Source organism: Perognathus longimembris, chromosome 1, assembly GCF_023159225.1.
Source record: "Perognathus longimembris pacificus isolate PPM17 chromosome 1, ASM2315922v1, whole genome shotgun sequence".
In the NCBI taxonomy this organism is placed as follows: Eukaryota; Metazoa; Chordata; class Mammalia; order Rodentia; family Heteromyidae; genus Perognathus; species Perognathus longimembris.
Genome location: NC_063161.1, coordinates 89125963 through 89140028, shown reverse-complemented (window position 1 = coordinate 89140028; position 14066 = coordinate 89125963). Strand labels below are relative to the sequence as shown.

At 36.9% G+C, this 14066-nt stretch overlaps 1 protein-coding gene across 6 annotated transcripts in view; it reads left to right on the top strand.

The window, feature by feature from the left end:
- Positions 1-14066, top strand: part of Tle4 (TLE family member 4, transcriptional corepressor) — a 150083-nt gene that overhangs the window by 68883 nt on the left and 67134 nt on the right. For 4 of the 6 annotated variants that reach the window (XM_048331938.1, XM_048331904.1, XM_048331948.1 and 1 more), the window contains 2 exons: positions 7973-8177; positions 9408-9424. In XM_048331938.1, coding sequence (XP_048187895.1) covers positions 7973-8177; positions 9408-9424 — 222 coding nt within the window. The remainder of the gene's footprint in view (positions 1-7972; positions 8178-9407; positions 9425-14066) is intronic. The other 2 variants (XM_048331913.1, XM_048331929.1) reach the window with 1 other exon arrangement.

Genomic DNA, 14066 nt, shown 5'->3' with positions numbered 1-14066 from the left:
GTTCTACATTATAGTGATGGGAGTGTATGGTAGTAAAGATTTTTACTAGAAGTAGAGGGTGAGAACGGCATTAGGAACGTGATGTAACCTTCAAATGCCTGCCCCCAGTGTCTTTCTGCAGTTAGGCTCTACTTCTTAATTTTTCAAGAATTTTCCAAAATAGCATCACCACATGTTCAACATGTAAGCTTGTGGAGGACATTTCATGTTCAAACTTTTCTGCCTCTAGTTGTCACAGACTCTAGGCCATCTCATAATGTAAAATGTACTTAGTCTATCTCCAAAAGTCCACAAAGTGTTAACAGTTTTTGTGATTCTTAAGGCATACATACTCTTAGCTGTGAGCTCCTGTTACATATTTACACCATATAATGGTACATTTCAAAAGGGAAGTAAGGGAGAACGAGAGCAAGGAAATAAGATGGGAACAAGATTTAAATCCAGCAGGGAAAGCATCACATCTTGTTGCAGTATGCCTAGCATCTGCAGTACACATATAGTGGCATGATCTGAGTACTAGCGAACTTGGGTAGTTCAGGTGGCTTCACCAATCATAGCCCACATGACCAATGTTGGGCTAGCTCCTTTTGGTGTCCAGAATCTTCCTTTATAGATGTTCACCTTTCTGACATCTCCATCATCCTGGGATCTCTGTTGTATAGACTTCATTTATCAGAGTAGCTACAAGGATCTTGACTCTGCCACACAATAGCCTCAAAGGCCAGTAGAAACCTTTATGATCTGTAACTCCTGAATTCTGTATACCTGAAAAACTAGCACCATTTGGGCAACACCGAGGTCTGTCGCCAGCCCCAGCAATAATTGGACCCCACTGGCCTAGTGTTGCAGCATCTTTTGTGTGTGAGTGCCTGAGTGGTGTCTGAGCCTGGTGAAAGGAATTCTGGGGCAATAATTTCTGGATAGCCCTCTTCAAGTGGGGCACCATGGAGATGCTCTCTTGTGAAGGGAAAGCCTCTCAAGTGTGTGTTCCCTTTTGTACCCTTCAGACTGGGATGGGTGACATCTGAGCAATACCTGATGTGCTCTCAGAGCAAGTCTTGAAGCAGAATCCTTGGCTTCTTTTTGATGGTGCTGCTCATCTCTTCAGATGCTTTTCTCAGCTACCAACTTTACGGAGCTTTTTCTGACCATGCACAGATTTCAAGTCTTCAGTGCTTTGCTCTTTGACTCTCATTCTCACTTTAAACCTGGCCAACAGCCAGAAATATCAATGCCATAGCTGGTCTGCCTTCAAATTTCATCTGCCAGATTCTATTACTTCTTCACCTTTAAATTCAGCCTTCAATAAAGTCTGTAGACAAATTCTTGGCCACAGTGTAAGACCCATGACCTTTAGTTCAGTTTCTAATAGAGTTCTTGCTCTCATCTTGAATCCTCAAGAGCTTGGCCATCACTGTCTGTGTTCCTGTTGTCCATTCTGGTCTTCTGAGCTCTCTTCGGAATTGCCCACTGAGCTTTGCTTGCAACAGTCTAGTACTTCCCTAGCCATTATCTCCAAACTTCCAAACTTCTTCTACAAACCAGTTCAAAGCTTAAGAACCACATGGTTGACTTTAATCACAGCAACCACTTTACTTCTTTGGAGTTAATTGTATTTATTAATTTATTTGTTACTTTTGTCATTGCTGTGACCGAACAACGGACAGAAACAATTTAGGGGAGGAGAGATTTATGTTGCCTCATAGTTTTAGAGTTCACAATTGCTTGGTCAAACATTGTGATGGTTGTAGCAAATAGTTAGGAGTTTGCTTACCTCCTGAAAGGCAAGACAGAGAGAATGAGGAAGGTTTTGGAATGTGATAGAAGATTGCAAAAAAGTCATGCCTCCAGTCACCTATCCTATAGTAAGGCTTGGGCTCCTGAAGTTTCTGAAACCTTCCAGAATAGGACCATGGGCTAGTAACCAGCTATTTAATGAGTAAGCCTATGTGGGACTCAAGTTTCTTGAAGGATACATGTTTTGCCAGTGGAAATCCCAGTAAGTTGGTTCATTATCCTTTTGACAGTTGCTGACAAGAGATATTATAACAAGTTCACCTTTTCATTTTCTTTTAGAAACCAAGCTGCACTCACTGAATATTGCTCATTACTATTGGGGCATTATTACTTCCAAGAATTATCTATTACTGTGAATCCAGCTATTGAGATCTTAGTAGAGGTGGCAGTTTCAATGACAAACAAGAAAACCTTTGCCTGGCTTCCAGTTGGAATAATCTGTGAAGTATGGACTAGCAGCTCTACCCTCATCAGCTTCTGTTTGGTCATTGATCTGTCAGTTACTGTACCAGTTGGGCACCTTTGATTAAAAGCAATTTTCTTTTTTTGCTAACAGAAAGATAGCATTTCATAAGATGTTTCCTGTGAATTTGGTTTCCTAGTGGTGCTTTCCTTGCCAAACTTGAAGCTGCAAGGAAATAATTCTTTGTTACAGAAAATCTAGTAAAAAGCTATTAACAGAATCAAAGCTATGTCTACCACTCTATTGCTGTATATTTTTAGACATAATTGCTAGCAGTTTTTCAGAATTAAATTAATTATCTTAATGGAGTACTTACTTACTAAATTTGAAGTTCACTCCATTTTAATGTTTATTCATTGAATGGCCCATCAAGAGATTTGGAGGAAGGAATAGCTTATTTTGAACTGTGATTTGTACTGTTTGTTTGTGTTTTTGTTTGTTTTTAATGAAATGAAGCATTGAAAGAAAATGATAATGTAGGGAGATCAATGAGAATTTTCTTATACTTTTCTCATAGTTTCTCCCCCTCAGTTATAGTTATATAGAGTAAATTTAGTTTAATGTTTAATTGATACTAGAGAGTGCCCTTTGGTTGGTTCTTAGGCGTGTCATTGTTGTTGTTCTCCTCTTTTTCTCCATCATTCTTCCTCTTCTCCCCTCCTTTTTAGGTTTTTGTTGGTACATAATTGTTCAGGATGTTGAGTTACATCAAATTATTTTAATAAATCTGTCTTGACATAGATATTCTTAATAGACATTTCCATTCCTTTGGTGTTGAAAAAGGAGAGATTTTATAGTTCTTCCTGAAATATAAGGATAAAGTAGTAAACATTTGCAGGTTCATTGTTCTGAATTAGTACCTATAGTGTAGGAGTCAGAGGACAGTGGGCTTTCTTCACTGTATTGAAAAGTAGTTCATTAGATTCTACTTCTCTTGGCTACTTGAATATAATAATCCTAAGAAATCTATCTTTTCCAGGGGAAAGTACTTTGAGTTTTCTCAGAGTAAAAGTTTTTAATTAATTCACTTACTTATATATATATATATATATTTTTTTTTTGGCCAGTCCTGGGCCTTGGACTCAGGGCCTAAGCACTGTCCCTGGCTTCTTCCCGCTCAAGGCTAGCACTCTGCCACTTGAGCCATAGCGCCGCTTCTGGCCGTTTTCTGTGTATGTGGTGCTGGGGAATCGAACCTAGGGCCTCGGGTATCCGAGGCAGGCACTCTTGCCACTAGGCTATATCCCCAGCCCCTTACTTATATTTTTAATTCTTTAATTTTCATTTTTATTTAATTCTTGAATGACATTTTATATTTGGTCAGCTAAACACATTTTCTTTAATGTAGAAGAATAGAAATTTAGATAGGCCTTTAGTGATTTCACTGCTTTTATTTTAAAAAGATGATCTTGAACATTTTGCTGACTAAATATCAACATGTATACTATCAATTGCAATTGTTAATAACTATGATACCACATATGTATGCTTTCTACTCCAGTAGTAATCAACTGTAATATTTTAGTACCTGCTTTTTAATCATACACTTTCAGTGATAAATTATCATTTTCTGTATGATTATATATTTTGGAAACTTGAGAGTCAAGTTATTTTCTATAGGTTACTATGGTGGGTATGCTTATTGTGTTTGGTAATAAGTATATATAATGAGAGGTAACATAGTCTTATGTTAGGGTACCTCCCCCAGATTCCTTATATTCAAAGCATATTACATTAAGCAGTATGATTGCAATTTGGTTGTTGACAATCATAAGATCTTTGAAAAAAATTTGTTACAATAGTGAAAAATTAAAAGCTTCTCTAAATGTGATGTATGTTGGTTTGAACTCTGGGATAGGGAAAATGATGTTAATGGGATCACAAGAGAAATCTGAGTGAAGTCTGTAGTTAGGTTAATAGTATTATGCTCATGTTAATTCTTAGTTTTGATAAAGTAGTTAGAAAAAATATTGATATTAGTAGAAGCCAAGTGAAGCTATACGAGAACTTCATGCAATGGAAACTTAACTCATTAGAAGCTTTGACTAAATAGTTTGAGTTCCTTAGCTTAGAGTAAGCTAAGTGATTGTATGTAACCTAGTTTTAAATTGTGATATTATGAATTAAAAAATTAAAAGTCCTAAAAACATAAATATAAACCCAAACTTTTTAAATTGTTGAGGTACCAGGCTCTAAGTTTGATCACTGGAATATCAGGTTTGCTCATTTTAAGTCATTGATGTTTACTTTTAAATTGTTCAATTGGAGAATTATAGTAGAAACAGCTAGGTGAATTCTTATGGTTTTATTTAAAATGTTGCAGATTGATGCATTACATGAAATAAAATTCACCAGTTTATAAAATTGTTTCTGACATTGCTTATTAATTTCCCTAAATGCCTAAGAATAAGAAATCTCTAGTACTTGGAAAAATTTCAGAGAAATAGCTGTAATTAAAGGATTTAGACACATACTCGTTTATATTATTTCTTGATATAAATAAGGCCTTTTCTTAGGTTGTTCTGTCATGAAAATGACATTGCCTCAAGTGCTGTCAGAATTGAGAGGCTACGGTAGAGATTACTGTGGGTCAGAATGTTGAGAGTAGCCTTCGCAGGCAAGGTAGACATAGAGGATGAGTAGAATATAAATTCATAGAGACAAATGAGTGAGGACCCTGCACATGTGCATGTGTTGATGGATAGTAAAACTGAATTGTAGGGGTAGAGTTGTCTCACTAAATTCACTAGAGTAATGGGAGAAAAGAGTCCCTGGATGATATTTTACAATATTCTTCAAAGTTAGGCTGGTATCGGTAATCTGGTGAAGAAATTTGAGCTTACGCTTTCAGATAAAAGGGGTCTTATTGTTTTTGATGCTGGGAATAAGTATCAAAGAGATGTTTTATTTTCAGTAGTATCATAGGGAGTTTTGTGGGGATTTTTTGAGTGGGGGCAGTTGAGCTAAATGCCAATGAATACAAAGGGTCCTGAAACTTGTTTCATGTCTCCAGAGTTTCACAATTGCTGGCTAGGCAAGGTATTTTTGTCCATCACCAAAAAGGCGAATAATGATACCTTTATGATACAGTGTTGGCCAGCAAATGAAACAAAGAATCGTATAGGATAGATAGATAGATATACAGGCTGTTGGGAGAAGCCATAAGGGGACAGGTGAAACAGGAGTTTGAACTAAGCTGGGTGATTACCACTGAAGTAATGTGGAAATTTTTCTAAAACGGATGAGATAGCCACAGTTGAGGGAAAAAGCTGCCATTTGTGTTACAGTGTAGCTCACTAGAATGTAAAAGAGCTAACAGAACTACTAGGTAATTAGTGTATGGGCTATTAAGAGTCTGACATTGTGAAGACCTGTGGAGTATTCAAAAAAGCCTTTTGCCTCCTCTAGTGTCACTTCAGGTGGGGAATTCATTTTAACCAAAATGTTAAAGACTCTGGTATTATGCCTATAACAGGATACAGTCAGTGACAAAACACCTGGAGATGTTAAGGGACCAAGTTGGAGAGTTGAAACAGTGCTGCACACAGAAGAGAAAGGTACTAGTGGAGAAAAGGGGTTAGAGAAGAGAAAAGAACTGAAGAGAGAAAATAACTCCTTTCCTCTGAGCAAGGCATAAGGAAGAAGAGAAAATTGTCTTTTTATAGCCTTTCTGAGGTGAACTAGAACCATTAGGAATTTCCAGATAGTCCTATGGATGTCCTGTACAAAAAACAGAATGCAGTATATTTTCAGCCTATGATAAGATCCTGGGCAAATTAAAAAAAAGAGGTAGTTTTTTGTTTTTTGGTTTTGTTTTGTTTTCATTCTTGAGAGTAGAAAAATAAAACACTAGAATCATTGAAAGTATTGATTTTGGCAGATACTTTTTTTTAAACATCTAAAATAAACATTTTTAATGTATAGTATGATGCATGAATGTTTCTTGTCTGTAGTTGACCAGGATTTGTGTCAGATGTAGAATCATACAGTCTATAAGAAGGGGAGATAAAAAGAGACATAGATTAAGCCTCTTATAAATTCTTGTCGAATGAGCTCAGAGATAGCAGTGGCTGTGTGCCTAAACATACATGTGAAATATTAGAGGAATTTAAAGGAAAAAGAGAACTGGAGAAATTTTTGCTGATAAATGGAATGTTTTGGAGTAATTATATGTAAAATTTCTGTTTTCTTCATATATGTTATTTTTTCATACTCAGAAAATATATGTGCTCATACATTTTGGTCACTGAAAAATAATATTATGTAAAAATTATGAAGATAACTTCAGTCACTTCAATGAAAAACGAATTTGAAATATGGCTAGTTAGGAACATATTTGGCAGGACTTAGTTGTGAACTTGGTTAATGAAGCTTTCCATTTTATGTATATAAACTTACTTTCAGTGTTCATACTTTATGTATATATAATCAGAAATATGCAAATAAATAAAGAGCTAATTACTGCTATACTTTGATCATCAAATACAAGAAGACATGCAGAAGAAGAACAAGGAAGTGAAATCATTTGAGAAGAGATAAAACATCATTTTTTGTCTCTGAAACATTAAAAGCATTTCAAGTCCTTCTTACTAAAATAGTTTTGTGTTTTAGAAAATTATGGAAGAGACTTTTTAACTATCATCAGCTAGAGCTAAAAATGGTTTATTTGAAGGCAGTAATTAATATATTAGTCAGAATACTATCTAGCCCTTTCTGATAGTGTAGTGTTAGCTGGGTTTTGTGTTGAAGGGATTCCTGTTGAGGGCTGTATTGAGCTTTACATCCACCTTTTTCCCTCCTCTTTCCCCTTTCCACTCAGAAGAGGCAGCAAGGGCTACACACAGCAGCTCCTGTAGCATAGCCCAATGCAGCCTCAGCTGAGGTCAAGCACTCCCATTCCATCTTCTCCAGGGCTTTCTCTATGTGTTGCCAGTGTGCTGGTAAAAATGACTTTAAACTCTTGTCAGTGCAGTTACTGGTGCATGCATCACAGTCCCACTCAAATAAACCTGTCACAACACAGAGTCGGCCGCTGGAGAAGAGTACAAGGGCAGGCCTCAAGCTTTTCATTCGAGCATCACTAAACGTGCACAGAGTGCCCAATTATTTCAGCATTATTGAGCAAGCCTACAGGAGGACCCAGGCCTTGCTACATTAGATTTTCTTTAGTAATTTGCTCAAGTACCGCTGAGGACACTTAAAGGGCTTAAAACGGTGGCTGCAACCAGTTTCCTTTTCTGGGCTGTTAATTCAGGTTTTCTCTTTCAAATTAACTCTCTCTACATGCTGTGCAGTGGTTCTAGGAGAACTGTTTAACACTAATTTTCTCAATTTTCAGCTTTTTTTTGTTCAACATAACTGCTTTAACAGTTATTCATGTATATGTTTTGATTAAAAATGTATGATAGCAAGGCCTCTTTAGAACAAAATACAGCGGCTTTGTTAAATCCAAGTTTTAGCTCTTGAAAGTTACTTAGCTAATTCCATTATGTAAAAGTCACGTATTTACAGGGCATGTGTATATTCCTCCCCCTGTCTTTTAGTAATAAAGATAGCATTTATAGTTGTATATCCTTTTAAAAATAGATATGTGTATGTACATACATATATATACATATATTTCATTATCTGTTTCTACATTCGCTTCTTTTTCTTGGGATTAGAAGGTGAGTTCGGGGGACAAATTCAATATCTGTGTCTAATTTTTCACAGCAGCAACAACTCCAGGCTCAGCATTTATCACATGGACATGGTCTGCCTGTGCCTCTGACTCCACATCCTTCAGGACTTCAGCCCCCTGCCATCCCACCTATCGGTAGCAGTGCTGGACTTCTGGCCCTCTCCAGTGCCCTGGGAGGTCAGTCTCACCTTCCCATCAAAGATGAGAAAAAACACCATGACAATGATCACCAAAGAGGTGAGTGACCATTAAGGGATGTCATTTTTGACATTACATAACTGCTGCTAGAGGTAGTTTCTAGGTTCTAGTTCTCTGAATTTAGTTTACTAGTTACTAAGAAAGGCTTTTCCATGGCAGGAAATTATTAGAAGCATTTTGTTGGCCATATCAGACCTTAGTGGTTGTCAAGACTGACTGTTCTTCCCAAGGGCCAGGAGATTGTTTTTATCCTGGTAATTACCTCTGATCCCTTGCTGCCCTATAATTCTTAAGTCAAAGTCAGTAATGAAGTCCTATGATGTCCTGTATATGAAATGATATATGTCATTCATAGCTAATCTTGACCACAGTGTGTGTGAGAAGGTAGAGGAACTTAACTGATAAAGGCTTACTTGATATTTGACTAAGTCAGTTGTTATTTGTAAATCTTATGAGCCTGTTCAGGACAGTAAGAATATCACAGGTAAGAAAGTAATTCTAGCAGCCTATGATTGGGAAGATGGAGTCCAAATTAATGAAATCTGTTGCTTTAAATACCTCTCATGAACTCTGTTCAGAAGCATGAAGTTAATTCTTTCCATTAAGAATACCACACTTATAGGTTGTCTTCATCTCTCCCATAAGGAAGATGATGGAATAGATACACTTCAGTGTGACAGTGTATGATGCTAACAATTTTAGTAAAAATTTTAAAAAAAATAGTAAAAAGAAAGGAAGGAAGAAAGAAAATGTCTCCTAGCAGTCCTTTGTGGGAATTTACGCAGTACACAGGTGGGTCATTGGTATTGTAAGGGTGTGTTTCATAATTAAAAGCTTCTATGTACTCTTGTTTTCAGTTTCATTACTATCAATTATATTCTTGGGTGTAAATTATCCTTATCACATAAGCATGAATTTACCATCTCTGATGTTAGAAACAGTGTAATATTTGTCTAGCAGTTATCTTAATGCTATGGTACAGAGTTGACTCATGATTATAAGCACTTTTATAAGTGGAAAAGTCAATAAAGTACATAAATATAGAGATATCTAGCTTTGGTCCTTCTGAAATTGTGTCAAAGTTTGATTGGTGCTTTCCAAAGCTGATAGTGTTAATGATTAACTTAACAGCAAGGTTGACATCTGTGCAGTTTATTGTGTAGCAGAATTCAGATATGATACATAAATGATTTTGTGTAAACTAACAAGTATTTTTCTCCTTTCTCCCCACCACTTTATCTGCTTATGTTGCTGCTGTTTTGCCTATAGACAGAGACTCCATCAAGGTAGGACCTGAAATTCATAAACGAATGACTTATGGGGGATCTAAATTAGTGAAATAGTGTAGTAATTGGTCCTTTGAGATTTTGAAAATAACATTACATGCCTTTACCAAGTAGTGGTTAATTGACTTTTAGCTATGTGGTTGATATTTTTTAAAATAGTCTGTTTCTCTACCAAAATAAGATAGAGAAATATGGCTTGTATTGATCATTTTATTAAATCTTGCTATGTGGAAAAGAATGCTTTTCTTCACTTAGACTTTGGCTATGAGATAAGGAAATGAAATAAGTTGATTTATAAGGAGGTACATACTAGTTTCACATTTGGTGATGTAATTCCGTACTACAAAATTATCTATGCAGGTATCAAAATATTTGTTTGGGCTGGAAGAGTAGCTTAGTTGGAAGATCGCAAGCATCTGAAAAGTAGAAAGAAAGAAATGTTCTAAGAGCAATTTCTGTTCACGAGAAATATTTTTCTTTGTTAACATCTGTGTTTCAGTTTGTTAAATTAATTCTCTTTTGGTTTTGCATCTGTCTTTTCTGCCTTTTGTATCTCTTTATAGGCAAGTTATAGGGAAAGAGCTCTAAATGATTTGTATATGCTGTGTAATACCAGAATAAAATGTTAAGGATGTTTAAATTTCTTAGTAAGCAAACAAGAAAAACATCATATTTAATCATATTTGAGCCAGGTATAATATAAATATGTTATTAGGTGTAGTGTTATATATGTTTTTGAAAGAACAGTTCTTAAGCACTGGCCCAAGTACAGGTGATTTCAATTCTTTTTATTATATTTTACAGTAATTGAATTTGTGGAACATTAGTAATTACATCCTTTACAGGTTTTTGTTGTTGTTGGTAGTGATGGTCAGGGGGCTTGAACTCAGGGCTTGAGTGCTATCCCTGAGCTCTTAGTGCTCAAGGCTAGCACTCTTCCACTTTGAGCCACAGCTCCCTTGTGGTTTTTTGGTGGTTAATTTGAGATAAGACTCTCATGGACTTTCCTACCCAGGCTGGGTCCAAACCATGACCCTCAGATCTCAGATTCTGGAGTAGCTAGGCTTATAGGCATGAGCCACCACTGCCTGGCTCCCTTTTCATTTCTTTTTTTTTTCTTTTTTTTTTTTTTTTTTTTTTTTTGCCAGTGCTGGGCCTTGGACTCAAGGCCTGAGCACTGTCCCTGGCTTCTTTTTGCTCAAGGCTAGCACTTCTCCACTTGAGCCACAGCACCACCTCTGGCCATTTTCTGTATATGTGGTGCTGGGGAATCGAACCCAGAGCTTCGTGTATAGGAGGCAAGCACTCTTGCCACTAGGCCATATTCCCAGCCCCCTTTTCATTTCTTAATGAAACTAAGAAATTATCTTCTGAAATAATTTGTGCAATCACTTTATTCTTTGTCTTTCTGTAATAAAAGAAAATCAGCGGCTGGAGGTGAGGGTTTGGAGCCTTTAAATAATGAAAAGTTAAATTGACCATACCTATTTAGCCTTCAAGAATCTTTGTGATTTGAAGAGGTGTCTACACTAAATGTCAGCACCTGGAACCAGGCACATTGAATTACTTAATTACATATTTTCTGTTGTGTAGTTTATTGAATATTATGGCATATCAGTACCTAGATTCAAAAACTATACCTAGATCCCTCCCTCCCTCCATCCCTCCTTTCCTCCTCTCCATCCTTTGTTGGTTGTGGGGCTTGAAATTGGGGCCTGGGCGCTGCCCCTAACCTCTTTTTCTTAAGACTAGTACTCTGCCACTTTGAGCCACAGCTCCATTTCCAGTTTGTGAGTGGTTATTTGGAAACAAGAGTCTCACAGTGACTTTTCTGCCCCGGACAGCTTTGAACCTCCATCCTTAGATCTCAGCGTACTGAGTAGCTGTCTAGGAATACAGGTTTGAGTCCCTGGCACACTGCTCTTAGATTTCTTAGTCAGATAATATTAAGTGTTTCAAAAGTGTGTACACTGAAACAAGTAAATGCAATAACCAGAATTAACTGATAGTAGTCCTTTGGAGGACCTGTCCAGTTATTTTGAGGCCATAATATAAACATTCCTTTTCTTCACAGGATAAATACATACCTTTAAGGCAAGCCAGTGAACTAAATAAAAGCCTCCTTTCCTACTCTACTCCTAGCAGATTATGAAAATATTTATACTCTCCTGCACACTTTTGTATTCATTACATTTTATATTCCCTCACATAAAAGTAGGGGGTATTTTGAAATCATCTGTAATTATTCATAGTTAGACTGAAAGTATCTATGTAGCTAGAACCTGGGCAGGGGAAACCAAGGAAGAATTAGAAGCTACAATTTTGCCCTGATGTATTATGGAAAAGAAATTGTGAGTTTTTGTTGGATATCATTCAAATTCAAAGTTGTGTCAGATCAGAGGCTGTCCTGGATGTAGCTTTGCAAGGTGAGATAGTTTCTAATTAAATGTATTTTGTGATGCTCAGAGAAGCACTGGATTGTTCCATTGATAGTCCTTTTGCCTCTGTAAGTGGTTAAGAGGAATTCAGTTGTGTGTGTGTGTGTGTGTGTGTGTGTGTGTGTGTGTGTGTGTGTGTGTGTGTGTTTATGATTGCTGCCTGTGTGACTCAAGATGGATTTTGTCAGCCAGAGTGTACCAGTTGCCTACAGCTGGAGTCAGGCTTGTATGAAATAATTTATTCATGCAGGATAATGCTCCTTAACATTTAACAGGTAATGCACGTGACATAAATTTCCTTCTTGCTTTTAATTTTTCCCTTTCCTCTTCTAATGTGCAAACAGGCAGCTCTGGTACTCTAAATAATAAGTAAATTTTGGCCATCTGTCAAAAGGAAATTTCAATACAAATTTAAATTAATGGTGCCTGAAATTTTTTATAGCTCCTCTAAAAGCCTCTAATGTGCAGAAAATTCTGGATCTGCTGGTAGTAATTAGTGTTGCATGTAATGAGGATGTGGGCAATGTTAAACAGCCCCATTGTAACATTTTGATATGGTAGCAAAATTTTGATTTATACAAGCTTATGGATGGATTTAATTGTGAGAGACATTTGAAAATGTTTTCTTGATGTTACAGATTATTAAGCAGGGCAGATTTCAGAATTGCTTATAAAATACAAACTTAAACTTGCTGTAAAGCTTCAAGTAATTAAGGTGCTTTACCTTTAGATACTAAGTAAAACGAAAGAAAACACTTGTTATATTGTTAGGCATTTTTTCTCTCTTTCCTTTCTTGGAAGGTCTGTGGCCACTAAATCACATGTTATTGGCTTTATTGATCTTGCTTTCTGTAGCTCCAGTGGCCAAGTTCATTCTTAAGCCTGTTATTTGCAGACCTCTGTCTGAGGTTTTTCAACAAGGATGGAGAATGTAAATATGGATATAAAGGAGACAGCTCTGTAGGAGTCCACAAATCAATTTCCTTGGTGAGGAGACACTAAAACAATGTATGTAGTAGGACTGTTGAAGAAAGAAGGTATGGCACTTGCCATCTTGCTTATTTGTCCTTGTCTGTCCAATGACTCTATCTACCCCATGGCTACATCCACCTTAGAGGCCTGAAAACAGCAAGAAACTCAGACCATGATTATTCTCACCATGAATGGAAGTGTAGAAAGCTCAAATTTAGCTCTTTAAAGACCCTTATACTCAGTTCCGACTTTGGTTTCCTAAGCGGAGTTGAAAGGGTTCTCATATTGAAATATTTTTGTGCTGTTAGCCACTGGGGACTACGGGGTAAAGGTGGCTTGATCAAAATTCCTCTGTGCTGCCAGTAGCTTCCCTGGTGTTGGGAGGTATCAGTTCATGAACAGGAAACTAGCCATTCATTTTTCTCTTCACTTTCCAGTTTTCATCCAAGTGAGTGATTCAAATTTGAGCCAGGTGTACTGGTGGCTCAGACCTGTAATCCTAAATACCCAGGAGACTGAGTTCTGAGGACCTTGGTTAGAAGCCATCCTGGGCAAGAAAGTCTGTGAAATTCTTATCTTCAAAAACTACCAAAAAGGGCTGGGAATATGGCCATGAGGCCCTGGGTTCGATTCCTCAGCAGCACATACACAGAAAATGGCCAGAAGTGGTGCTGTGGCTCAAGTGGCAGAGTGCTAGCCTTGAGCCAGGTATAGTGCTCAGGCCCTGAGTTCAAGGCCCAGTACTGGCAAAAAACAAAACAAAACAAAAAAAAAAACCCTACCAAAAAGCCAGAAGTAGAGCTCTGACTCAAGTGGCATTGTATTAGCCTTGAGTTCAAACCCATGACCAGCACCAAAAAAAAAAAAAGGCAGAAACAAAAACAAAAAGACCTTAAGAGTAATGAATCAAAGTAGTGATGGCTAAATTTCCTAAACTTGGTTCAGGGTTCTTCCTCCTAATGTCTACATAGTCTGCATAGTATCTAGGAAAAAATAAAGAGAAACAACACAAAGGTTAACACTACCCTTAAATATAAATAGTAAGTAAAACTTACTATTGTTGTTACATGTAGATTATCTCCACAGCCTCTCTCAAATTTATATTATTGTATATTTTTATTGTATTCATTTTATAAGTTTACATGGTCTTCCAGTATTGTATCTTCAGTGCAATACCTTTTACCATCATTGTGAAGGAGTTACCACTTTTAAAAAATCTTATTGTTTATTTA